This window comes from Nerophis lumbriciformis, linkage group LG05 (assembly GCF_033978685.3).
Source record: "Nerophis lumbriciformis linkage group LG05, RoL_Nlum_v2.1, whole genome shotgun sequence".
NCBI lineage: Eukaryota > Metazoa > Chordata > Actinopteri > Syngnathiformes > Syngnathidae > Nerophis > Nerophis lumbriciformis.
Window position 1 is genome coordinate 47,621,893 of NC_084552.2, and position 24,794 is coordinate 47,646,686.

The 24,794-nt window shown below is 40.1% G+C and overlaps 1 protein-coding gene and 1 long non-coding RNA gene across 4 annotated transcripts in view; one reads left to right on the plus strand and one right to left on the minus strand.

Moving 5' to 3' along the window:
- The window catches only part of LOC133605987 (uncharacterized), a 32,474-nt gene extending 16,259 nt beyond the window's left edge, over window positions 1-16,215 (plus strand). The window contains exons 3-6 of the long non-coding RNA XR_009815207.1: window positions 7,034-7,156; window positions 7,988-8,137; window positions 15,840-15,964; window positions 16,037-16,215. This is a non-coding gene — a long non-coding RNA (uncharacterized lncRNA). The remainder of the gene's footprint in view (window positions 1-7,033; window positions 7,157-7,987; window positions 8,138-15,839; window positions 15,965-16,036) is intronic.
- Window positions 75-24,165, minus strand: nrf1 (nuclear respiratory factor 1). Of its 3 annotated transcripts, XM_061959459.2 has the most exons (11): window positions 24,068-24,165; window positions 16,043-16,129; window positions 15,834-15,978; window positions 15,451-15,565; window positions 14,218-14,344; window positions 10,719-10,859; window positions 7,939-8,097; window positions 5,056-5,349; window positions 4,823-4,980; window positions 2,145-2,266; window positions 77-1,040 (listed from the first exon to the last, which is right to left on the minus strand). In XM_061959459.2, exons 1-11 carry the CDS (start codon window positions 24,152-24,154, stop codon window positions 880-882), a joined length of 1,596 nt encoding a protein of 531 aa, XP_061815443.1. In that variant the 5' UTR covers window positions 24,155-24,165; the 3' UTR covers window positions 77-879. The 3 variants fall into 3 exon arrangements, with proteins under 3 accessions (XP_061815441.1, XP_061815442.1, XP_061815443.1); XM_061959457.2 differs by having other exon boundaries at window positions 75-1,040; window positions 4,823-5,349; XM_061959458.2 differs by lacking the exon at window positions 24,068-24,165 and adding an exon at window positions 16,195-16,335 and having other exon boundaries at window positions 75-1,040; window positions 4,823-5,349.
- Between the last annotated feature and the right edge of the window lie 629 nt (window positions 24,166-24,794).

Consider the following 24,794-nt stretch of genomic DNA (forward strand, 5'->3'; position numbering starts at 1 on the left):
AAATACTGATAAAGTTGAGGAATGCTCATCAAACACTTATTTGGAACATCCCACAGGTGAACAGGCAAATTGGGAACAGGTGGGTGCCATGGTTGGGTATAAAAGTAGATTCCATGAAATGCTCAGTCATTCACAAACAAGGATGGGGCGAGGGTCACCACATTGTCAACAAATGCGTGAGCAAATTGTTGAACAGTTTAAGAAAAACCTTTCTCAACCAGCTATTGCAAGGAATTTAGGGATTTCACCATCTGCGGTCCGAAATATCATCAAAGGGTTCAGAGAATCTGGAGAAATCACTGCACGTAAGCAGCTAAGCCCGTGTATCTCACGTTGGCTGATGTATTTTATTATTTATTATTATATACCGGTATGAATGATTTTAACAAGCAAATGGCATCAATTTGTTGGAATGGCTGTTGTTACCCAATGTGACTTAGATCAATTATCTTAGTTTTTTTCATTTTATTATAACTTTAATGTTACATGTAAACAAAACATGACAAGTATTCCACACAGGGAATTACAATCTGTACAACACTCAGACAAGTGGATTGGTAACAATAAGAATGCTCAAAATACATTATGGATAGAAAGGCTAAAACGTGAAAATATTTTGTATTTTGGAGTCATATAGTAAGCCCGTCTTTACTGCAAATAAGCAATTCATCGACGTAAAAATAAAGACTTGCTGTACTTCCTGAGCACACATCAAAGAGCTGTAATTTGTCGTCATGGCGATGATGATTACAAGCACAAAGGAAAGGAGTGCAGGTTCAGCAGTTTTGGTTGGTTCAAAGTTAAAGAGGAAATAAATACCTAAACCCCAGGATGATGGCTGGAATTGAAAAGTGATTTGTACACAGTAAGAGGGGTGCATCACTGCTCCAGGGTCACGACTTCCACCGCCTGGCCGTTGAGCGTCACCGTGCTGTCGATGCGCGTCGCCACCGGCGCCATGGCAACCTGCACGGGCCGGTTGCCTTGCGCCAGGCTGGTCACCACTGTCTGGTACATGCTAACGGGGATCTGGACCAGACCTGGAAGAAAATTCCCAGGGTTACTTTTATGTTTGGGCATGAAAATGGCCACCCCACAGCTGGGTGTGCCTGGAGGGGATTACCCCTGCTGTCGTGGGGCGGCGGGGGCTCCACCCTGCAAGCTGTCAGTGTCACAAGCAGGCTTGTCATAAATGTAAAGTAGAAAAAGTCTTTGCTTTTGAATGGCTAATTGTGATTGATTAGCGACAGTGTGGAGGAGGGCTTATAGGCCACTCCACAACATGGTTGCTAAGAGGCTAGAAGTGTGTGTGTGTGCGTGTCCAATCACTTCAAAACCCTGCTCTCCACTCCAGTGATTAGCTAAGGTCAATTGCCCTTCTCGTCTTTGTCGTCAAACAGTTTTCGACTTTTAAACTTAAACTAAAGCAAGCTCTTATTTTTGTAAAAAACAAGATCAAAGTGCGTATGTTGAACCTTGAGAACATGAAGGTACGTCTAGCGACAGCTGGACCCCGCGGTGATGAAACATGCGCTTGTAATTGAGTGGATCAAAGCTCTTCAACCCCCCGGGAACCGGTGACGGCTTTACTCGGATTGATTGACTTGGCGCTGAGAGCTCATTTGTTGCATTGATTGATTGGACACGTTGACGTTTACAAATAAGAACACAATAATAAATAAATTAAATTGTGGAATCATGTTCTTCAACTACCAAGTCATCAAAAATACATTAAAATAAATTAGTGTGAAACAAAGTACTGTCAATATTAAACCATACACTTCAAGTAATACACTGTGTGTTATTATTATTAGTAGTAATAGATCTATTACTCAAAATACGTCATAACAGGAATGCCCTGCATGAAGGAGGTCATCATTACGGTCACGGTGCCAGCATAGCATAAGGAGAAGATGTGACGCCACAAATTGCGTACCCAAAAACCTCGCCATCTGTTGCATCAGCACAGACTAGATTAGCCTCGAGGATGCTAGCTTAAACTTTTGTCACGCTGCTTAGGAGTGTAATTGGGTTAGTGGCCATCGTTAAAATGTCACTGTCACAAATGTACGGCCACCCTGTGGTGTGGAAGACACATAAAGAGCACAAATGATAACATTGCAGTGATGAACATAAAAGTGTACCTGTTGCATCCTGAACGCCCGCTAGCGCACCGACAGCGGCCGCCGTCTCGGCCAGGACGATCTGACCCCCGCCTTGGAGGGTGGCCTCGGCCAGCGTTGCTACCGCATGGGCCGCCGCCTCACTGTTAGCGACAAATAGAGCACAATATGTAAAAACCCGTAGTAGACATTTCAAGTGTCAGCCCTTGTAAGGCTTACGTGTGCAGAATTGTAGACACTGTTTATGCGCCAAGTTATTAGGGTGTGTGTGTTGGGGGGGTTGGTAAAAGTCTTAAGAGGCTTTTCCAGTCTGGACTTCTGAAGGTGGCAGGTGCTGCGGGGTCTAACAAAGCACTTTTATTAACCAGATCATGGCCGACCGAATTAGCTGGAGCCTCTTAGCACGCCGGCTACAGCTATGAACTAATGGCGACTGAATGAAGAATGTTCCGGCAAACTCAGGCGAGGATGGGTGGGGGTGTAAGGACTCAGGTGGGTGCAGGTAACAAGCCCCGTTGGGACAAAGCCACAGGTGAGATGTCGCTATGACGCCAAGAACGCAGCTGACATGTCAGCTTGTTAGCCTAGCAACGCAAAAAAACAGTCTTGCTGTCCAAAAGTTATCCGTACTTCACCGTATATTGATTACATTTTAGCATAATGTGAAAGTAAGGCCCAATTACAGCATTTTAAGACATTTTCAAGCATAAAAATGTCTAAAAGAAGTAAAAATATCAAAACTAGAGGAGACCAAACCAATCACAGCGCACTGTGTTGTGTATTGTGGCTACTGATTGGCTCAGACTCAGACAGCATTACTATATTGAATTAAAGGAGAGTAAAGGTGACTATGAGTGTTATTTCATATCTAAAGGGCACTAAAAAATTTGAAAAATATATTAAGAAGGTCGTAATCGTGCGTATGCTCTAGATATGAAAATATTTGATTTATAATTAATGATTCCTACTTTGCAGAAATTAATTTATTGTGGTCATGTACGTACTCCGCCTTCCGCCCGATTGTAGCTGAGATAGGCTCCAGCGCCCCCCGCGACCCCGAAGGGAATAAGCGGTAGAAAATGGATGGATGGATGGTCATGTCCTGAACCAATTACCGTATTTTTCGGACTATAAGTCGCTCCGGCCGAAAATGCATAATAAAGAAGGAAAAAAACCCATGAGTCGCACTGGAGTATAAGTCGCATTTTTGGGGGGAATTTATTTGATAAAACCCAACACCAAGAATAGACATTTGAAAGGCAATTTAAAATAAATAAAGAATAGTGAACAACAAGCTGAATAAGTGTACGTTATATGACGCATAAATAACCAACTGAGAACATGCCTGGCAACGTTCCCTCTAAGGTGCGCTTGCGCAATTGCGCACTGCTCAAGCATCCTCTGCGCACAGCAAATATATGCCGCGCACCAAATCAAATCCCATCTGAATTCTAAATAAAATAAACACATTTATTCTGTGTAATTTTGCAATGCAACTCTGAGTGACAGTGACAACAAGCGGCCCTAACGGTGTTCGTCAACACCGTTCAATTGAACATCGATCTATCGAGATGCTTCGAGGACAGGAATTATATCGATCACTTTATTGAGCAAAACTGTTTATATTCGGCCATAACCACACCAAAAACATGAGTAAAAAACTTCTATCTCAAAAAAATAGTCATTTTCTGCCGTACAAACCAGGCCAAAACCAACTTGTCATCTGTCACCAACACGCATACCACTAAGCTACTGGTGCGTTTATGGCCACACAAAAAGTCGGACAACTCAAACACCACACAAAGTTACACTATGACTCCTCAGTCATATGTGTGCTTATTCTACTGTCATTTATTATTAATGTTAATTTCTTTATATTAATCATGGAATGCTGTTACTAGAGAAAGTTACAGGAATGCACACTTCATCCTATGCTTACATTTCATTGTGCAACATGAGGATGTTTAAGGGCAACTAAATGTGATCTCTGAAAGAGGTACAAATGATTTCCAAAGCAGGACCCCCACCCAGACATATTGTACAATTCTAATCCATAGCTTATGCAAAACAAGATTTCTTTTATTTTCATTACAAGTTGGCCAAATCACTAATATTACAAAATAATCTCATGAAAATGACTCCTCTCATTTGAGTGTTATTATAAAAGATTGGTTTGAGACAGGTGTGCTGCTGGTATTGCCACGTGTGATGTTGCTCACATGTGCTCCACTGAATGCTCAGGGAGTTTTTGTGTTTGCTCAGACACATGAACAATTAGAGGGAACATTGGTGCCTGGTATGTTAACGTAACATACTATGGTAAGAGTCATTCAAATAACTATAACATATAGAACATGCTATACGTTTACCAAACAATCTGTCACTCATAATCGCTAAATCCGATGAAATCTTATACGTCTAGTCTCTTACGTGAATGAGCTAAATTATATTATTTGATATTTTACGGTAATGTGTTCATAATTTCACACATAAGTCGCTCCTGAGTATAAGTCGCACCCCCGGCCAAACTATTAAAAAAAACTGCGACATATAGTCCAAAAAATACGGTAACAGTGACACTGCAAACTACATTTTAAACTCAAATTTGTATTATCACCACATAATAACAATGGATTAGATTTATAATAAATATAAGACGACATCCGACTTTCATGACAAATTATGTTATCCCAACTGACCTGTTGAGCGCCATCGTGACGGTGGCTCCTGTTGGAATCTCGTGGCTGGCGGCGACGGCGGCCTCAGCCAGCGACGCCACCGCCTGCGTGGCCTCTGAGGCATGCGTGGTTTGGATTGTCATCTCGCCGCCTTGCAGGGTGGCCCAGTTCGACTCCACCTCGAAGAGACGGTAGGCGCTTTTTATCGGAACCTGTCTCCAAGAGTCCTTACAATGCGACTGCCGTGTTGTTACCTCGCCGTCCGCCACCGTGGAGTAGTTAACGTGCAGCTCTGAGGCGTCGGCCAACGTTGCGACCGTGTGGCCCGTACCGACTTGTATGAGCGAGACTGTGCCGTCGGGGTTGTTGATGGTCTGCACCACCGTCTGTGTCGGCACCAGGTGGGCGATGCTCTGCGCGGTGGTTAGGTGGTGCTGGGTGGTTGTGGTGGTGATCTGCTGGTCCTCAAAAGCGTATAACAGATCCTCACGACCGTGCTGCTTGTAGCAATTTTTTACGATGGTCCGTAGCGCTTGCGTCCAAGACACCTTGAGGGGAACAGCAAATACATTCCATGGATCACTTTATTAGGTACACAGAAAGGTACATCCTACTAATGCTGTGACGCTTATTACTGTATTTTCGGACTATAAGGCGCACCTAAAATACTATAATTTTTTCAAAAATCAACAGTGCGCCTTATAACCCGGTGCGCCTAATGTACGGAATAATTGTGGTTGTGCTTACCGACCCTGAAGCTATTTTATTTGGTACATGGTGTAATGATAAGTGTGACCAGTAGATGGCAGTCACACATAAGCGATACGTGTAGACAAATTAAATGTTCCATTGAGAATATAGAACATTAAACACAGCGCTCAAAAATCTGTCAAAATGTTTTAGTACGACTTTGGTAAGCTATGAAGCCACATCGCTGGAAATCTTGGAGCATTACGGCTACCATAGCCAGACGTACTGTGCCTCAACATACAAGTATTATTATGGTGTGTGTATAAGGACTGCAAATTGCACTTATTAGCAGTCCGACATGGTAGTCTGTGCCGATACCGTAGTCGATAAGCTTCTTATTTTTATTTACCTTCTTGTTATGGGGCATTCATTATCCCCTGTTAACATTTCTAATATAAAGTAGCGTAAAGTTCTAATTTATATCTCGCTATGGAAGCGCTAAAAACTACCGGCATAGTGGGTCCTTGCATGCTACACCGGTGCAACAAAGATGACAAGAAGAAGACGCTGTCGAAGTGGTGCCACGTAAATAAGACCGGCTACAAAATGGCGCATCCTGAAGCGAAGGTCAGAAAGCGACATTTTGACCAAAGAACCACCATTACATGTTATGTACACCACAAGGAAGTGTATTAAATTTAGGAAAAAAAATCATAATATGATTTAATCAACCTTATAATTCGGTGCACCTTCTGTATAAAAAATAGACCTGAATAGAGAAGCTCACCGGCAGTGCGCCTTACAATCTCTATAGCAGTGGTTCTTAACCTTGTTTGAGGTACCGAACCCCACCAGTTTTATATGCGCATTCACGGAACACTTTAGTGAAAAATAAAATGTTTAGTTTTTTTCAAATTCAAGACAAAGTTAGGTTGTTTTTTTTTTTTACTTGTGCACAAAATGAACCATGCATGAACATCACCATGTTCAAAGAACAAAACCAACACAGTGCATAAACTCATAACAAATTACACACCTGCAAATCAGTGTGACTTCTGCTGTTGCCGTATTCATAATAAGCCGATCGGGAGAAGTTTTTATTTACACGATGAGTCGAATGTGTGATGACCTCCGCGGCAGAGGCTTCGCCGAACCCCTGAGACCGACTCACCGAACCCCTAGGGTTCGATCGAACCCAGGTTAAGAACCACTGCTCTATAGTCCGGAAAATGGGGTAGTATCAAATTGGAATAAAAAGAAAATACTAAAGCTTCTTTTCATCGGTTTAAATAATTGGCGATACTTTTATTGATTTAATGGCATATATATAACATGTACATATCTAATGACCAATTTATATATTTCCTCCTGTTTTTAAATTATTTATGGCATTTTCCTTAGTATTCATAAAACAAAAAATAAATGTAGTTAATGACATATATTTATAATAGAACCAATTTATATATTTTGTGAACAATTTTAGTATTAGCTGATTTTTTAAAACATTTTATCCATCCATTTTCTACCGCTTGTCCCTTTCAGGGTCGCGGAGAGTGCTGGAGCCTATCTCAGCTGCATTTGGGCAGAAGGCGGGGTACACCCTGGACAAGTCGTCACCTCATCACAGGGCCAACACAGATAAACAGACAACATTCACACTCACAGGTATTTTAAAAATAAAATGTATTTAATGACCAATATATTTATATAAAAAAACAATATTTATGTTTCCTGCTATTTCTAATAATTTTAGTATGTTTCTCCAAGGTTTATACATTAATGAAAAATAAATGCTGCTATTGTGTGGCCAAAATAAAATGCATTTAATGACAAATATTGTTATTATGATCAATTTATATAAGTACATTTTTTTTGCTGATCTTTTAAAAATATTTGATAGTATTTTGACTGATTTTATGACATTTTTATTCAACAAATAAACATTTTATTTTCGTAATTTAAATGTATATGACCAAAATAAAGTTGGTATGACATACATTTATCCACCCATCCCTTTTCTACCGATTGTATTGTGACCAATTTATATATTTTGCTTCCAATTTATATAAGCATTAATTAATTATTTTTTTTGGAATGATTCTTAATTGATTAAAAAAAATCAAAAGTCGATATAAAAAAATAATACAAATAAAAACCTTTAAAAAAAATGTGTCCTGTTATTATATAAACATATTGGTCATTATTTTTTTGTATTAAATTTTATAGTATTTCGATTGATATTATTGTTTTACTTAGTGTAGAAAATACAAGTAAAAAGTTCCTCTTTTTGTAGTCAAAATAAAATGGATTTAATGACTAATAATTTAAAATTATAACCAACCATGTTTTTGTTTTTTAAATTTAAATTCTTATGCCATTATTGTGGCGTTTCATTCTTTTGTGTAAAAGTGATGAGACACAGAGTTGTTGCTGTCACATGACCTCACCCTCTGTTTCTGCTCCTCGGAGCGCACGTCACTGCGCACGTTGGCCCAGGGGATATCTTCGGGCCACCACATGGGCTTGCAGCTCTCCTTGCCCCAGCCGGGCTTGCCCCGGCCCGTCGAGTATTTCAGCATCTCCGGGATGAAGGCTCTGAGCTGGGCCTGTGATGGAGCGTAAGAAGATGAGGATGACGCCCTTGAGGTGCGTATTGATCGTGAACGTGCTGCTAAAGCAGTCAGGGCCTGCAAATAGCAGCTCTAAAAAGAGCCTGATCTATGAGCGTGGCACCAGACCAACATGTCAGACAGACCTTGGCGGCCAAGTGTAAAGCTTTTAAAGTGCGGGAAAACTTCAAGCCTCTTTATTGGAGCTTGTTAACGCAAACAACAACAACAAAAAACCCTGACAAAATATAGACGTTGATTGCTGTGCTTTGCAGCGAAGAGACGAGCACTCAAACACTAATTATCATCGCCTCTTGTTTCGTTGCTTGGGGAGTGGAGGGGCCAACCTGTTATGCAAAAGCAAAACACAAATTTTCCTACCTATAGGTAGCTGAAATCAAACCATTGAGGCATTGCGGGGATATTTATAAAGCAATCTTGCCTTCCTTTATACTTCCTCCAAACGAGCCGCTTGGAATTTGCCCTATTTGTGACGTTTTTACCAGGTGTGACATCAGCGGATTATCAATATACTGTATCGTAGAGGTTTACCCAAAGAGCTTAGTGCCAGTCTGCCATTGTAGTCAATAAGTTCCTTTTTTTCTCCATCCTCTTGTTGTGGGGCAGACTGGCTTGTACATCCACATGCATCCGCCACTGTTGCCATTTTTAATACAAAGTTGAATTTGTATATGTCAGTAGACTGCATATGGAAGCGCTAAAAAACACAACATGGCTGATGGGAAGAAGTTGCAGTCGAAGTGGAGGCACTAAATAAGACAACCAACAAAACTGCGCATCCTGAGTAGACGGTCAGAAAGCGGCTTGAAGATGGTCTGTAAACATAATCTATGCAACATTTTTACCAAAGAACCACTTGTTCTTTGGTTAGTGTGGTCTACATAACTACATGTTATGTAGACCACAAGGAAGTGTTTTACATGTAGAATAACTCATAATATGACCACTTTAATAAGGACTCGCCCATAATATCAGGTTCTTGCTTATTTTTTCAAAGCATTACTTTTCTTAATTACTCTAATGTTGAGTTATTCTTGTATGAGGATATGCACAATCTGCTACATTTTTACATAAAGGGGTTCATCAATTTAAGCCTCACATGACCATCATTGTCATCACTTCCTGGCAGGATGTAAGTAACATAGTAGGCGTCTGTTGCTCTAATACAATGGTTCTCTAATGGGGGTACGCGTACCCCTGGGGGTACTTGAAGGTATGCCAAGGAGTACGTGAGATTTTTTTTTATATTCTAAAAATAGCGACAATTCAAAAATCCTTCATAAATATATTTATTGAATAATACTTCAACAAAATATGAATGTAAGTTCATAAACTGAACATCAAACCAAGTAGGCTATTCCATTCATTACAATGCAACAATGCAACAATGCAATATTCAGCGTTGACAGCTAGATTTTTTTGTGGACATGTTCCATAAATATTGAAGTTAAAGATTTCTTTTTTTGTGAAGAAATGTTTAGAATTAAGTTCATGAATCCAGATGGATCTCTATTACAATCCCCAAAGAGGGCACTTTAAGTTGATGATTACTTCTATGTGTAGAAATCTTTATTCATAATTGAATCACTTGTTTATTTTTCAACAAGTTTTTAGTTATTTTTATATCTTTTTCCCCAAATAGTTCAAGAAAGACCACTACAAATGAGCAATATTTTGCACTGTTATATAATTTACTAAATCAGAAACTGATGACATAGTGCTGTATTTTACTTCTTTTTCTCTTTTTTTCAACCAAAAATGCTTTGCTTTGATTAGGGGGTACTTGAACTAAAAAAAATTTCACAGGGGGTACATCACTGAAAAAAGGTTGAGAACCACTGCTCTAATACACATTTTTGGTACAATGTAAAGCACTTTTTGTAACATGACTTCTCTCCTTTACTCCAATATGGCTTGTGTGGACAGATTGTGGACATTGCTGAGCGTACAAATGCACAGATTCGGGGCCCTGGTAAGCCGTTAGCCGTCATGTCATCACTTCCTGCCAGGCTGGGTTGGGGGCGGTGCTTAGCATATGGCATCATCGCCCCCTCCTGCCACATGTTCTTCCATTAGCTGTCCCGATACTTTTGTTAAGAGCCAGATGGCCTAATTACAGTTGCAGCGAGTTAAGTGGCACGTCCTTCCCAGCAACCCCACCCAGCTTAATCCTCAGCGTTTAGCGGAGCTTCGCTGATATTGGCCCTACCTAACATGGCTGTAGTTGTGTGTGATGGCAATTATAGGCTCACCTGCTGCAGATGCTCCACATACTAGCCCTTCCCCTCTGTGAGCCAACACAGTCTCACAGAAAAACAAGCCCGGTCCCCCGGCGAGCACGCCGCGCTGACGGCAGTAAACAAGTTAGCATCCCGTGGGAGCGTGTGGCGAGAAAGCGACCTGCTATGTAGTGCTTTATCTCACAGAGGTCATGTGTTTATTAACAAGTTTAGGAAAAAACCTCTGAACTGAAGCATGCCGCAATGCTTGGATGTCACCTGGCGCCCTCTGCTGGTTAAGATATCTTACTACATGTGCCAGCGACTTAAACGGTCTAAAAAATCAAGCATGTGCTTGAAAGTCTGTGTGAGGCTCACCTGTGTCATCTTGTCCACAGAGACAGGGATGCCATCAATGGTGAGGGGGGGCAGCTCGGAGGCCAACTCTCCCCCGGGGGGGGCGTGCTCCGCCAGGGCGTTCTCCAGGTCCTCCAGTATCATGCCTTTGTACTTCCTCACCTGGAGAAAAATCACCAAAAATAAATTAAAATCACATGTAGCGCTGTATAACGTAGGGGTGCTAGGGATGGAACACTTCACAAAATCCAACAGTGGGATCTTATTACGGTTTTGTGACATTGTTTTCGATTTAGTATAAATTGTTGTTGTTTTTAAGTACCGGTATACCAAATCAGTTGTGGTTCTAACAAAAATATCTTAAAAATAAAACAAAAAAATGGATCCTCAAGCTCCGACCCCTGATTTAGTGTCAACAAAAAATCTAAGAGTACAATCTTTATAAGACATTATATGCCATCAACATAAAGTGAAGCCCAAACTTTATCAGCAATACTTTTCTTTGTTAAAATCACAACGTAAAAGTATGTTAATTAAATGCAAAAATCCTTACATTAATTGGTGCAATACATCATTGAACAATCTTGAGCAGTATTTTAAAGGGCTCATATTATGATAATTTGCTACATCTAAAACACTTCCTTGTGGTCTACATAACATGTAATGGTGATTATTTAGTCAAAATTTTGCTTATATTATATTTTACAGACCATCTTCAACTTGCTTTCTTACAGTCTATTCAGAACGCGCCATTTTGTGGGTGGTCTTATTTACGTGGCTCCACTTTGACAGCGTCTTCTCTTTGTCATTTTCTATATCGGGTCTATAGATACAGTATATATAAGTTATAACTACAGATGTCCGATAATGGCTTTTTTGCCGAAATCCGATATTGTCCAACTCTTAATTACCGATTCCGATATCAACCGATACCGATATATACAGTCGTGGAATTAACATATTATTATGCCTAATTTTGTTGTGATGCCCCGCTGGATGCATTAAACAATGTAACAAGGTTTTCCAAAATAAATCAACTCAAGTTATGGGAAAAAATGCCAACATGGCACTGCCATATTTATTATTGAAGTCACAAAGTGCATTATTTTTTTTAACATGCCTCAAAACAGCAGAGTGGAATTTGGGACATGCTCTCCCTGAGAGAACATGAGGAGGTTGAGGTGGGGACGGGGGGCAGGTGGTATCGGGGGGTGTATATTGTAGCGTCCCGGAAGTTAGTGCTGCAAGGGGTTCTGGGTATTTGTTCTGTTGTGTTTATGTTGTGTTATGGTGCGGATGTTCTCCCGAAATGTGTTTGTCATTCTTGTTTGGTGTGGGTTCACAGTGTCGCGCATATTTGTAACAGTGTTAAAGTTGTTTATACGGCCACCCTCAGTGCAACCTGTATGGCTGTTGACCAAGTATTTGCTTGTGTGTGTGAAAAGCTGTAGATATAATGTTACTGGGCCGGCACGCAAAGGCAGTGCCTTTAAGGTTTATTGGCGCTCTGTACTTCTCCCTACGTCCGTGTACACAGCGGTGTTTTAAAAAGTCATAAATTTTACTTTTTCAAACTGATACCGATCATTTTGAAACCGATACCGATAATTTCCGATATTACATTTTAAAGCATTTATCGGCCGATAATATCGGCAGCCCGATATTATCGGACATCTCTAGTTATAACTATATGCTACTTTGTATTAGAAATAGATAGATAGTACTTTATTGATTCCTTCAGGAGAGTGGCAACAGCGTAGGATGAATGTGCATGTATGAGCCTGTCTGTACCACAGCAAGAGGATAGAGAAAAATGAAGGAACTTATTGACTACAACGTTGGACTACAATGGTGAACTCGCGCAAAGCTCTCCAGGTAAAACTTTACCATATATGGAGATATCCGCTGTCAGCAATTGGAAAAACGTCACAAATTGTGCAAATTTCAAACGGCTCGTTTGGAGGAAGTATGAAAGAAGGCAGGATTGTTCATAAATATTTCCGCATTGCCTCCATGGTTTAATTTCACATTTTCGAGTCTTATGCCAATCCCAATTACAAAAAACAGGTACCATTAGATAAGAAAAGTTGGTTTTGCGCAATAGGTCTCCTTTAAGTAAAAGCATAATAATTTTGGAACATAAATGTACCAACGAGTGCTTTAAGTAGAAAGTACTTATGGAAACTAGTTTTTTTGAAACCTTGATTGTGTTGAGCAGTCAGACAGGATGTTTTGCACTGTTGTGAAGGCTAGAAGTGTGCTGCTGTTTTTATGAGCGTTTGATGACTGCTATGTTTTTGAGTGGAGATGCCTTGAAGCTGTGTAGCCTCTCAGGTTACGACTATCTTTCTGTTTGTACATTGATCTTGCATTGATCTAGCATTCGCATTGTAGTTTGTTCGCAGTTTGTCTTGCTGTCTCGACATTGTTTAGTTTAGGAGGGGAGGTTGAACGTTTCAAAGACAATTGAGCGGTCCCAGACACGATGACAACATTTCCGTAACATTCGTGTAATTTTTTTGTAGATAGCGTATTTATAATGCTTGGATTTTTAACAAACTTCAAATCCCGCTCACGTTCCGCCCATAAAATATGCGTGGTGGTCAAGCTAGCTCTGTTCTCAATGGATAATAGACGCCATTTAGCCTTTTTGGAAGAAAAAATGTGAGCAAAACCTAAAATGGTTAAGCTTTTACCAAAGGCAAAAATCATAAATGAAGCTTTAACCACATACACAACGTTGGCATCTATAGTTATATTTTGATAAAGACGGGGAAAAACACGTTACTCATAAACGGCGCATGCAACAGCAACACATATCAGTACACGCAAAGTTAAATCATGAAATTCAACCTTACCTGAGCAAAAACAATGCTTATTTATGCAGGAGATTCTTAATACCAATTTCCTTGACCAAGCCACACACGTTGTGGACTGCCATGCTTTTCCAAGTTTTCATCTGTTTTGTCGTGAAAATGCCGTCTGGAGCACATTAGTTCAATATGTCTGGGAATGTGATTGACGTATAATCCTTGATCTCACTTGACAAATCTTTTTTTGATCAAGAATAGGGATCTATTCCATTGCATAGTTAGATTTTTTTTGCAGGAAGATTTAAGCTTTTTTTTGTACTAAAATTGTTTGTGCGCTGCTTAGCTTGGTTGATAACCACTGGTTTTGAATTCCGGGAAGAAGTCACGTGTTGGAATACAAGCAATTGGCAAATTCTGTGATTCTGTCCGTGAGTCACATGTGCATGATTAGAACACGTACACACTTTAAAACTGATAAAGTAACACACAGAAAAAACATATAATCCGAGCAACACAGATGCTTTGTAACGTGTCAGGTCAATCAAACTGTTTTTTCCCCCCACAATGCATTCCATCGTTTATGGGTACCCAAACAAAAATATATGACAATAGTGCTACATTACTATGAAGTATGGAGCATAACCCACTTTTATTTTATTTTTAAAAACGAGAAGCTCAGAGGGCTCAAAAAGGTATCAGGCACTCACCACATTCTCCAGAGGAGCAGCACCAAACACCTTGAAAACCGGGTTGGGCTTCGATGGCGAGACGCACAACACGATGGCCTGCTGACCCACTCGGGTAGTGTACTCGTCCAGTGTGGCCCTCAGCTTTCTGTTCAAACAAACATCAAATATTCTCATTCCTAAAATTTTAACTGCAAATTAGGGCTGGGCGATATGGCCTTTTTTAATATCTCGATATTTTTAGGCCATATCGCGATACACGATATATATCTTGATATTTTTCTTTAGCCTTGAATGAACACTTGATACATATAATCACAGCAGTATGATGCTTCTATTTGTCTACATTAAAATGTTCTTGTTCATACTGCATTAATATATGCTCATTTTAAACTTTCATGCAGAGAGGGAAATCACAACTAAGTCAATTTAGCAAAACTGTATTTATTAAAGTTATTAAGCAGTGGCACAAACATTCATGTCATTTCCAAAACAAAGTGCAAGATTGTCAGAAATTTTTAAAACAAGCTATAAGTGCACCTTTGTGAATGATGTCACTAAGATGACATTTCAAAACAACACTAAATTAAAGTGCACTTTTTGTACAGAACACCACTACAATAATTTAAAACAAATAAAGCGCACTTTTGTACATGATGACACACAAGATATTTCAATAAGTGTCACATAAAAATTAGCTGCATATTAAATAGTATATGTCCTACGGTGTTGATGTGGAAATAGTTGCTTCGGCATTTAGTTGGTGTGGCACCGAACGGAGATGTTGACATGTAAAGACATATTCCCGCTTGAAGCCAAACCACCGTCAGACGATGGACCCCGTGCTGTTTTTATTGGGAATTAATTATTCCTCCATTTGTTACCAGATTCGCACCTTCTTTCTCTCGTATTACCACTCAAACCACACCGTTAGCTGTTAGCATCACAGCTAATGTGACCATGTCGCTACCTGTCTGCTCTGCGGGAGCGTGTGATGGTGCTCACGTGACAGTATGTGACATATGTAAGAAGGTGCGCTTGTTTTAAGTCTCTGTGAGAAGGAGAGACAGGAAAGAGTGAGAAACGCATGCAGTTTAATGCCCCGCAGCTAAAAGCAACTGCGTGAGAACATATACTCGAATATCACGATATAGTCATTTTCTATATCGCACAGAGACAAACCCGCGATACATCAAGTATATCGATATATTGCCCAGCCCTACTGCAAATTATTATTTTGTGCTTGCTTCTTACCTGAGGAGGCGTGTCTGCTGCCTCTTGCGGATGGAAGGGTTGGATTCAAAGATGTGAGGCCTCTTCCTTTTCTTGCCAGTTGCTACGGCGGCAGCTGCAGCCATGCCGACGGGACCTAAATGGAGTTTATTATATCGATTAACCCTTCAATTGTAAAAAAATAAATAAATATGTAAACAATGATTTGACTAAAAAAACAGAGGCACAGTGGCTGATATAAATGCACTAGCTCCATCTTCTGGCCACTTGCAGAAGCGACACTAGCTTTAAATGGAGTTTAAATGCAAAACGATATAATCCCATACTTGTTTTTTGCTGATATCGGGCCAATATCCGACATCAGTATCGGACCGGGACACCCCGCGTAAAAATATAATTCTAACCTGCAGCTGCAAGGTGGGCGGTCACCTCATCGTTCCCGGCCGAGTTGAGGATGTCCGTGTCGTCGTAGGGGTCATCGTCAGGCGAGGAAGTGGAGTCCTCATCTGCGCTCATCATGGATGTGTCGCCAAAGGTGGTCACATGCACCTATAAGCAGGTAGGAGTGAGATAGTTGACTCGATAGGTCATTTTATTCTTGTTGCAGATAAACCTGTTGGCTGACGGCGCTGGCCTCAATGGTGGTCATGTGCTCTGCCTGGTGAACAGCGTGATCCTCCATGACGGCTGGATACAACAACTGGCGAAACATAAGATGCATGTCATAATGTAAGGAGACAGATCAAATCAATTTCATGTGCTTACAGTGTGGATCATGTGTGTACAGTTAGATGCAGGCATCACTGGAGACTTTAAATCCAACAAATAAAGTGAACTCACACTATACATTACAATTGGATTTATTGTACCTTGTAATTAGGCCTAGGCCTAAAAATTCTATCTCTGATTTTTTCCACAAAAAATTTAATTTACGATTTTTTCCCTCTACTTATTAAATAAACCACTGAATCAAATGATTCCACCACAGTAGGCTGATTTTTAGCCCGTAGTTTGTTTGTTTTTGCCGTCTTGTTCGCCTTGTAAACAGTTGTATTTCCCGCACTCGACTGGAGGCTTCAGTTTCTAATGCAGGAATAGATTTGTTGTGCTGCTATCTTTTTTAAATATACTTTGCAATGTGCAGTCATATCTTCCACGCCAGTTGCAGCAAAACCAAAGTACTGAAAACACTTTTCTTTTCTTTGGAACAAACGTCTCGCTCTCGTTAGCTTTAGCCATATTTTGCCACAGTAGGTGTGCCGTGAAGCAAGTAAGGTGATGGCGCAAGCTGCGGAAGCTTTTGAGGGGCAAAAAGTATGGAGAAAAAGAATCATTTTTAAATAGTGTGCAACAAAAAACTGGAATAGATGGATAACATCAATATATCCCCCAGGCTTACTTGTAAACATCACTGCTTGTACTGTACCTTTTTCTTTAACATGCTCATGTTAGTACATTACTCAATATGTTCCATAATTTTTACTTTTTTAGACATGCATCCATTCATTTTCTACCACTTGTCCCTTTAACGGTCGCGGGGGGTGCTGCAGCCTATCTCATACAGATACATGAAATTTAAATGTTCCCTGTTGTTGGCTTAGTATAATATGATATTAGCCATCCATCCATCCATTTTCTACCGCTTATTCCCTTTTGGGGTCGCTGGAGCCTATCTCAGCTACAATTTTGTGTTTTGTCGTGTTTTCTATAACTGGATATCATGCATTATGCTTAGTTACTTGTTTTTGCAATAAAGTTAGTGAATAAAGTGTACTTTTTTTAATTTGCCCCTATATCCCTCCACACAATAACTTTAATCATAATCTTAATATTGTTCACAAGATTTTGCTCAGGAGTGTACATGTACAAGTGGGGGGAAAAAACACACCAAAAACACATGTCAACCACAAGTAGGCTTTTTACAGCTGGAATGTACGTTGCAGCTATTGTGATGTTTCTATTTACAAGTGGATGGATCCAAATATCAATATTATCAATACTTGGCTTGTATCTGTATTGGATTTATACTAGTGTGATGAGAATATTGGTGTGTTTTGTTCAAATATAATTGACTCATAGGACAATGAAGGACTTTGGGGGAAAAACGGCAAATGATTTGAATTGGATTGAATATTAATTTTTGTACATATTTTGCGTAATTAAAGTATTTTTTGCTCAAACATTTGCATGTTATACAGGGAATAATTAATTGTGTTACTATTGTTACAAAATAATTGTGTTGGTATTTTTCTTTTGCCTAAAAGCTTAGTCTTGTGTATAATTGTGACTGTAATGATGATTAACACAATAAATATCTAGAATACTATCCAAGTAAAAAGTGTTGGGAGTTGATTAGAATTTATTGATAGCCCCGTGAGATGTAGCATCTCATTTTTGAGGGGGTAGATTTGCCCACTTCTACTTCTCATTTGCTGTATCCAGAGATGTAATGACTACCGTAATAATAATGATAAATTGTAGTAAAATTCTTAACGGTTACTGTTATTGTTTCAAATTGCAATTAGAGTGGAACTTCGATTTACAAACGCCTCTATTTTCAACCTTTTCGGTCTACAAGCCTTCAGATCGAGCCAAATACAGTATGCCTCTGTGTGCGACCAATGTCTCGACGTACGAACGCTTCATTAATTTGTTCATTCATTTATATTTATAAATAAAGTTGATTTGATTTGATTTGATATTGTGTGCCGCTGGAAGGCCTATGGAGCTGCCATTTTGATGACATTACTTTCTGTACACACGGGCACGGCAAGTTTGAAGAGGCGGGGCCCCTATATCACATCCTGTTTGCATATTTGCAACGAGTACATGGTTGCGCCAATTGCGCACGGATTGGCTCCCAAATATGGAAGAAATTGCAATTGCAACCATTATAAAAATATGTATGGTTGCTGACTTTGCCAAATGGGTTAAATATTTTAGCAAGGACAGAGAGAAAGTGCAACACCGCATCAAAAAGCTGTTGCTCTTGTGGACATATGAGAAACAGCAAGCAGCTAATAGCATTTCCGAGTCTATCATTTGCGAAAAGGGTCGCCAAAAAGTGCCCATGCTGGAACCAGCACGAAGAACAATTTAGGCAAGCCCTGGGTGGTTGCAAAAGTTTTAAAAAGAAGAGCCGGCATTCAGCACGTGGTGAGGCTCCTAGCTCCGACAAAGCTGCCGCAGAGGAGTTTATCAAGCACTTTGAGGATTTTATTGGCGAAGTGGGCTTCTACCGCAGCAAGTTTTTAACTGTGATAAGACTTGGCTTTTCAACACAAAATTGACCCTAGTGTGTGAATGTGAGTGTGAATGTTGTCTGTCTATCTGTGTTGGCCCTGCGATGAGGTGGCGACTTGTCCAGGGTGTATGGAAGGCTTAGCTTTTTTTGGAAAAAGTTTCCTAAGCCAAAGTATAATACAGCTGAGGAGAAGGGACAACCGGGACATAAGCCGATGAAGACTATTCTCCCAGACTATTCAAAACTATGCTACAAATATTCACCAACACTCCGGGTACTCCGGCTTCCTCCCACCTCCAAAGACATGCACCTGGGGATAAGTTGATTGGCAACACTAAATTGGCCCTAGTGTGTGGATGTGAGTGTGAATGTTGTCTGTCTATCTGTGTTGGCCCTGCGATGAGGTGGCGACTTGTCCAGGGTGTACCCCCCAAAGGGAATAAGCGGTAGAAAATGGATGGATGGATGGAAGTTAAAAAGGATTTTCCTTTGTTTTTTATTGCAACAACATGGTTGGTAACGTTGTGGAGTACAGCAAAGTCAAAGGGACATTTGTGTGAGTGCATGCATTGACAGTTAAGCTGGCTGTTGTGTTGTTTGGTTAATATAGAGATTGGTGAGCCATTGTCCCTTTGTTATGTTGGTTTGATATATATATTTATACACACATTATAGTGTCTTTAAAGTGTTCTTTAGAATAAAAAAAAAACAGGGACTTCAGCCGAGGCTGGAACCCATTATTCATGTTTACATTGTTTCTTATGAGAAACTCTGCTTTACTATAAGACCTTTTAGGTTTGAGAACAATGTTCAAGAACCAATTAAATACGTAAATCAAGTTTCCACTGTAGTGTAAAACCGTGACTGATTCCTGCACTTTGAAAAACTCATGGCAACGTGACACATACTGTTTATTTCTTGGAAACACAGCGAGCATGCCAATCGCTAGCTCGTTTAAATGATAGCACAAATACAAGACGCATTGTCGTCGAATCTGTCCTTATTACCGTATTTTCCGCACTATAAGGCGCACCTAAAAACCACAAATTTTCTCAAAAGCTAACAGTGCGCCTTATAACCCGGTGCGCTTTATTACGATTAATTTTCATAAAGTTTCGATCTCGCAACTTCGGTAAACAGCCGCCATCTTTTTTCCCGGTAGAACAGGAAGCGCTTCTTCTTCTACGCAAGCAACCGCCAAGGAAAGCACCCGCCCCCATAGAACAGGAAGCGCTTCACCCGCCCCCGGAAGAAGAAGAAAAAACGCGCGGATATCACCGTACGTTTCATTTCCTGTTTACATCTGTAAAGACCACAAAATGGCTCCTACTAAGCGATCCGGTTCATAAAAAGACGCAATCTCTCCATCCGCACACGGATTACTACCGTATTTCACAGCAACTGATATTCCTGTGAACTGCACTGTGGAACGGGAGCACGTACGGTGAATATTCGCACCACAGGGAATGAGAAGTCATCCTTCACTGTGGTTCTAGCTTGCCATGCTAACTTCCACCCAGGGTGATATTCAAAAGGAAGACCTTGCCAAAAGAGACCTTTCCAGCCGGCGTCATCATAAAAGCTAACTCGAAGGGATGGATGGATGAAGAAAAGATGAGCGAGTGGTTAAGGGAAGTTTACGCGAAGAGGCCGGGTGGCTTTTTTCACACAGCTCCGAAGGCGAACACACCTTCACTAAGACGGGCAGATAGCGCCGGTCGACATACGCCAACATCTGCCAGTGGATCGTAAATGCCTGGGCAGATAGTTTCGGTCACAACTGTGGTCCGAGCTTTCCGGAAGGCAGGATTCACAGAACTGCTGCACAACAACAGCGACACTGAATCCGATGACTTCGACGAGGCGGAGCCGGCCATTTTTGGATCCCACGCTTGCGCAACTTTTCAATTCGGACACCGAAGACGAAGAATTCGAAGGATTTACGAATGAAGAATAACTTCAGAAGGTGAGCGCTATGTTTATTTTGTGTGTTGTGACATTAACGTTCGAGCAACATTATGTTGCTATTTATTGCTCTACACCATTTTGAATTTTACTATGTTTGTGATTGCACATTTGCGTACATTTTGGGACAGAGTTGTTAGAACGCTGGTTTTCAATATATTATTAAAGTTTGACTGAACTATCTGACTGTTTTTTTGACATTCACTTTAGCGCAGCGTTTTTTTGACATTCACTTTAGCGCAGCGTAGGCGCGGCTTATAGTCCGGGGCGGCTTATTGGTGGACAAAATTATGAAATATGTAATTCATAGAAGGTGCGGCTAATAATCCGGTGCGCCTTATAGTGCGGAAAATACGGTACAAACAACCCCAATTTTGCCTTTATTATAGAAAAAATACTAAAAAGCCAGAACAATATCGGTTTTCGTCTACCAAGAAAAGAGTGTGTTGTTTATTTTTGTCTTTTCAAATTAAACTTGCTTAAAAAAATGTCAGTGTGTGTTAAGAAATGTATGAACACCTTCAACAATACAGTGGTGATAATGACAACCGGGATCAATTTGGTGGCAATAATCCGTCATTATATGAACTTTTCATATCGGTTTACCCTCACCGCCTAACTCATAATTGATTGAATTTAAGATTTGGCTTTTTTGGGGAAAAGTTCCCTAAGCCAATGTATAATACAGCTCAGGAGAAGGCACAACCGGGACATAAGCCGATGAAGACTATTCTCCCAGACTATTCAAAACTATGCTACAAATATTCACCAACACAAGTTAAAAGGATTTTCCTTTGTTTTTTATTGCAACAACATGGTTGGTAACGTTGTGTAGTACAGTAAAGTCTAAGGGACATTTGTGTGAGTGCATTCATTGACAGTTAAGCTGGCTGTTGTGTTGTTTGGTTAATAAAGAGATTGGTGAGCCATTGTCCCTTTGTTGTGTTGGTTTGATATATATATTTATACACACATTATAGTGTCTTTAAAATAAAAAAAAACAGGGACTTCAGCCAAGGCTGGAACTTATTATTCATGTTTACATTGTTTCTTATGAGAAACTCTGCTTCACTATAAGACCTTTTAGGTTTGAGAACAATGTTCAAGAACCAATTAAATACGTAAATCAAGTTTCCACTGTAGTGTAAACCCGTAACTGATTCCTGCACTTTGAAAAACTCATGGCAACGTGACACATACTGTTTATTTATTGGAAACGCAGTGAGCATGCTAATCGCTAGCTCGTTTAAATGATAGCACAAATACAAGACGCATTGTCGTCGAATCTGTCCTTATTACAAACAACCCCAATGTTGCCTTTATTATAGAAAAAACACTAAAAAGCCAGAACAATAACGGTTTTCGAAGAAAAGTGTGTGTTGTTTATTTTTATCTTTTCAAATTAAACTTGCTTAAAAAAATGTCAGTGTGTGTTAAGAAATGTATGAACACATTCAACAATACAGTGGTGATAATGACAACCGGGATCAATTTGGTGGCAATAATCCATCATTATATTAACTTTTCATATCGGTTTACCTTCACCGCCTAACTCATAATTGATTGAATTTAAGACTTGGCTTTTTGGGGGAAAAGTTCCCTAAGCCAACGTACAATACAGCTCAGGAGAAGGCACAACCGGGACATAAGCAGATGAAGACTATTCTCCCAGACTATTCAAAACTATGCTACAAATATTCACCAACACAAGTTAAAAAGGATTTTCCTTTGTTTTTTATTGCAACAACATGGTTGGTAACGTTGTGGAGTACAGCAAAGTCAAAGGGACATTTGTGTGAGTGCATTCATTGACAGTTAAGCTGGCTGTTGTGTTGTTTGGTTAATAAAGAGATTGGTGAGCCATTGTCCCTTTGTTGTGTTGGTTTGATATATATATTTATACACACATTATAGTGTCTTTAAAGTGTTCTTTAGAATAAAACAAAAAACAGGGACTTCAGCCGAGGCTGGAACCCATTATTCATGTTTACATTGTTTCTTATGAGAAACTCTGCTTCACTATAAGACCTTTTAGGTTTGAGAACAATGTTCAGGAACCAATTAAATACGTAAATCAAGTTTCCACTGTAGTGTAAAACCGTGACTGATTCCTGCACTTTGAAAAACTCATGGCAACGTGACACATACTGTTTATTTCTTGGAAACGCAGTGAGCATGCTAATCGCTAGCTCGTTTAAATGATAGCACAAATACAAGACGCATTGTCGTCGAATCTGTCCTTATTACAAACAACCCCAATGTTGCCTTTATTATAGAAAAAACACTAAAAAGCCAGAACAATAACGGTTTTCGAAGAAAAGTGTGTGTTGTTTATTTTTATCTTTTCAAATTAAACTTGCTTAAAAAAATGTCAGTGTGTGTTAAGAAATGTATGAACACATTCAACAATACAGTGGTGATAATGACAACCGGGATCAATTTGGTGGCAATAATCCGTCATTATATGAACTTTTCATATCGGTATACCCTCACCGCCTAACTTATAATTGATTGAATTTAAGACTTGGCTTTTTTGGGGAAAAAGTTCCCTAAGCCAATGTATAATACAGCTCAGGAGAAGGCACAACCGGGACATAAGCCGATGAAGGATTGTCGTTTACAACTTCTCCCAGACTATTCAAAAATATGCTACCAATATTCACCAACACAAGGTATAAAGGATTTTCCTGTTTTTTATTGTAACAACATAGTTGTTAATGTTGTGGAGTACACTAAAGGCAAAGGCACATTTGTGTGAGTGCATGCATTGACAGTTAAGCTGTCTACTGTTGTGTTGTTTGGATAATAAAGACATTGGTGTTTACTTTAGCAACTAGCTATATTAACCACTAAAGCCTTTCCCAATCTAAAAATCTTGTTTAAAAGTTTTTGCTCCCCCTCAAACTTAGTCGCATTTTAGCGCGTCAATGGGTGGCTGTAACGTACTGTACTCGCCGGCTAGCTGTTTACTGCTAGGCTATGCTAATTATGCTAGCCATCTTCTACATTTTAGCTTACCGGCTAATTTGCTAACCTTTTTGGCGGTTCCAGCCGTTAAGTTTCATTAAATGCACGGATTTAACGCGGTAATAAATTCGTTATTGCACTGTGATAATCGCACGTTAAACGGTTGCAGAATGTATGCTATCATAACCGGGGAGGTTAGCGTGAAAACAGGATGATAATAACGCAATAAAAGCTGCCGCCAGGACAGGCTTGGCGGCCCTGTTGCCGCCTATCTTGTCGTTTTTCAGCTTGTTTGTCCTGCAATAAGACATCAATGCAATGGAAGCAACGCGGCATTCACAACGCGACTCGCTGTCAACGTGCAAAGACGAGAGCATCTTTCCAGTCCCAAACGCTGCCGGGTTGCATGATGCGGCTGCGCCAGGGCTGAAATAGCTGGAGATTGCGCGGTAGGGTCCTTACCTCAGAGCGGCTGCGCTGCTTCGGGCCTGCGCGGAGCTGACAACAATGGAGGACAACACGGTCAGGCTGAGTTGCACTGTGATGCATTCAAGGACTGCTGCCAGGCTGCTACAATTCATTCACACCGTGTATATGGATTGCATTTTACCACGCAAAAAATCACAGTGCAACAATATTATCGTTTTGGGGTGAATATAGTTACATTTTCAATATTTTAGATCAATTTACCGTAAAATGTGCAACTATAAAGTGTTTGTTGCAAATATATCCTCTATTGGTTTCCTCATTTCCGATCGTCAGGGAAGGCAACATTTTACTGAACGCACGAGTGATGCATTTATGTGCTGCCAACACCGTATATTTTGCATACATTTCCCTTATAAAAACAGACAAACAAACAAAACACAATATAACTGTGGAATATTAAAAAATAAATAAATGTTTGTTTATTGTACACTTATTCTGTCGACGGATAAATCAATCAATCAATGTTTATTTATATAGCCCTAAATCACAAGTGTCTCAAAGGGCTGCACAAGCCCCAATGACATCCTCGGTACAGAGCCCACATAAGGGCAAGGAAAAACTCACCCCAGTGGGACGTCGATGTGAATGAATATGAGAAACCTTGGAGAGGACCGCATATGTGGGTAAACCCCCCTCCCCCCTCTAGGGGAGACCAAATGCAATGGATGTCGAGTGGGTCTGACATAATATTCAATCAATC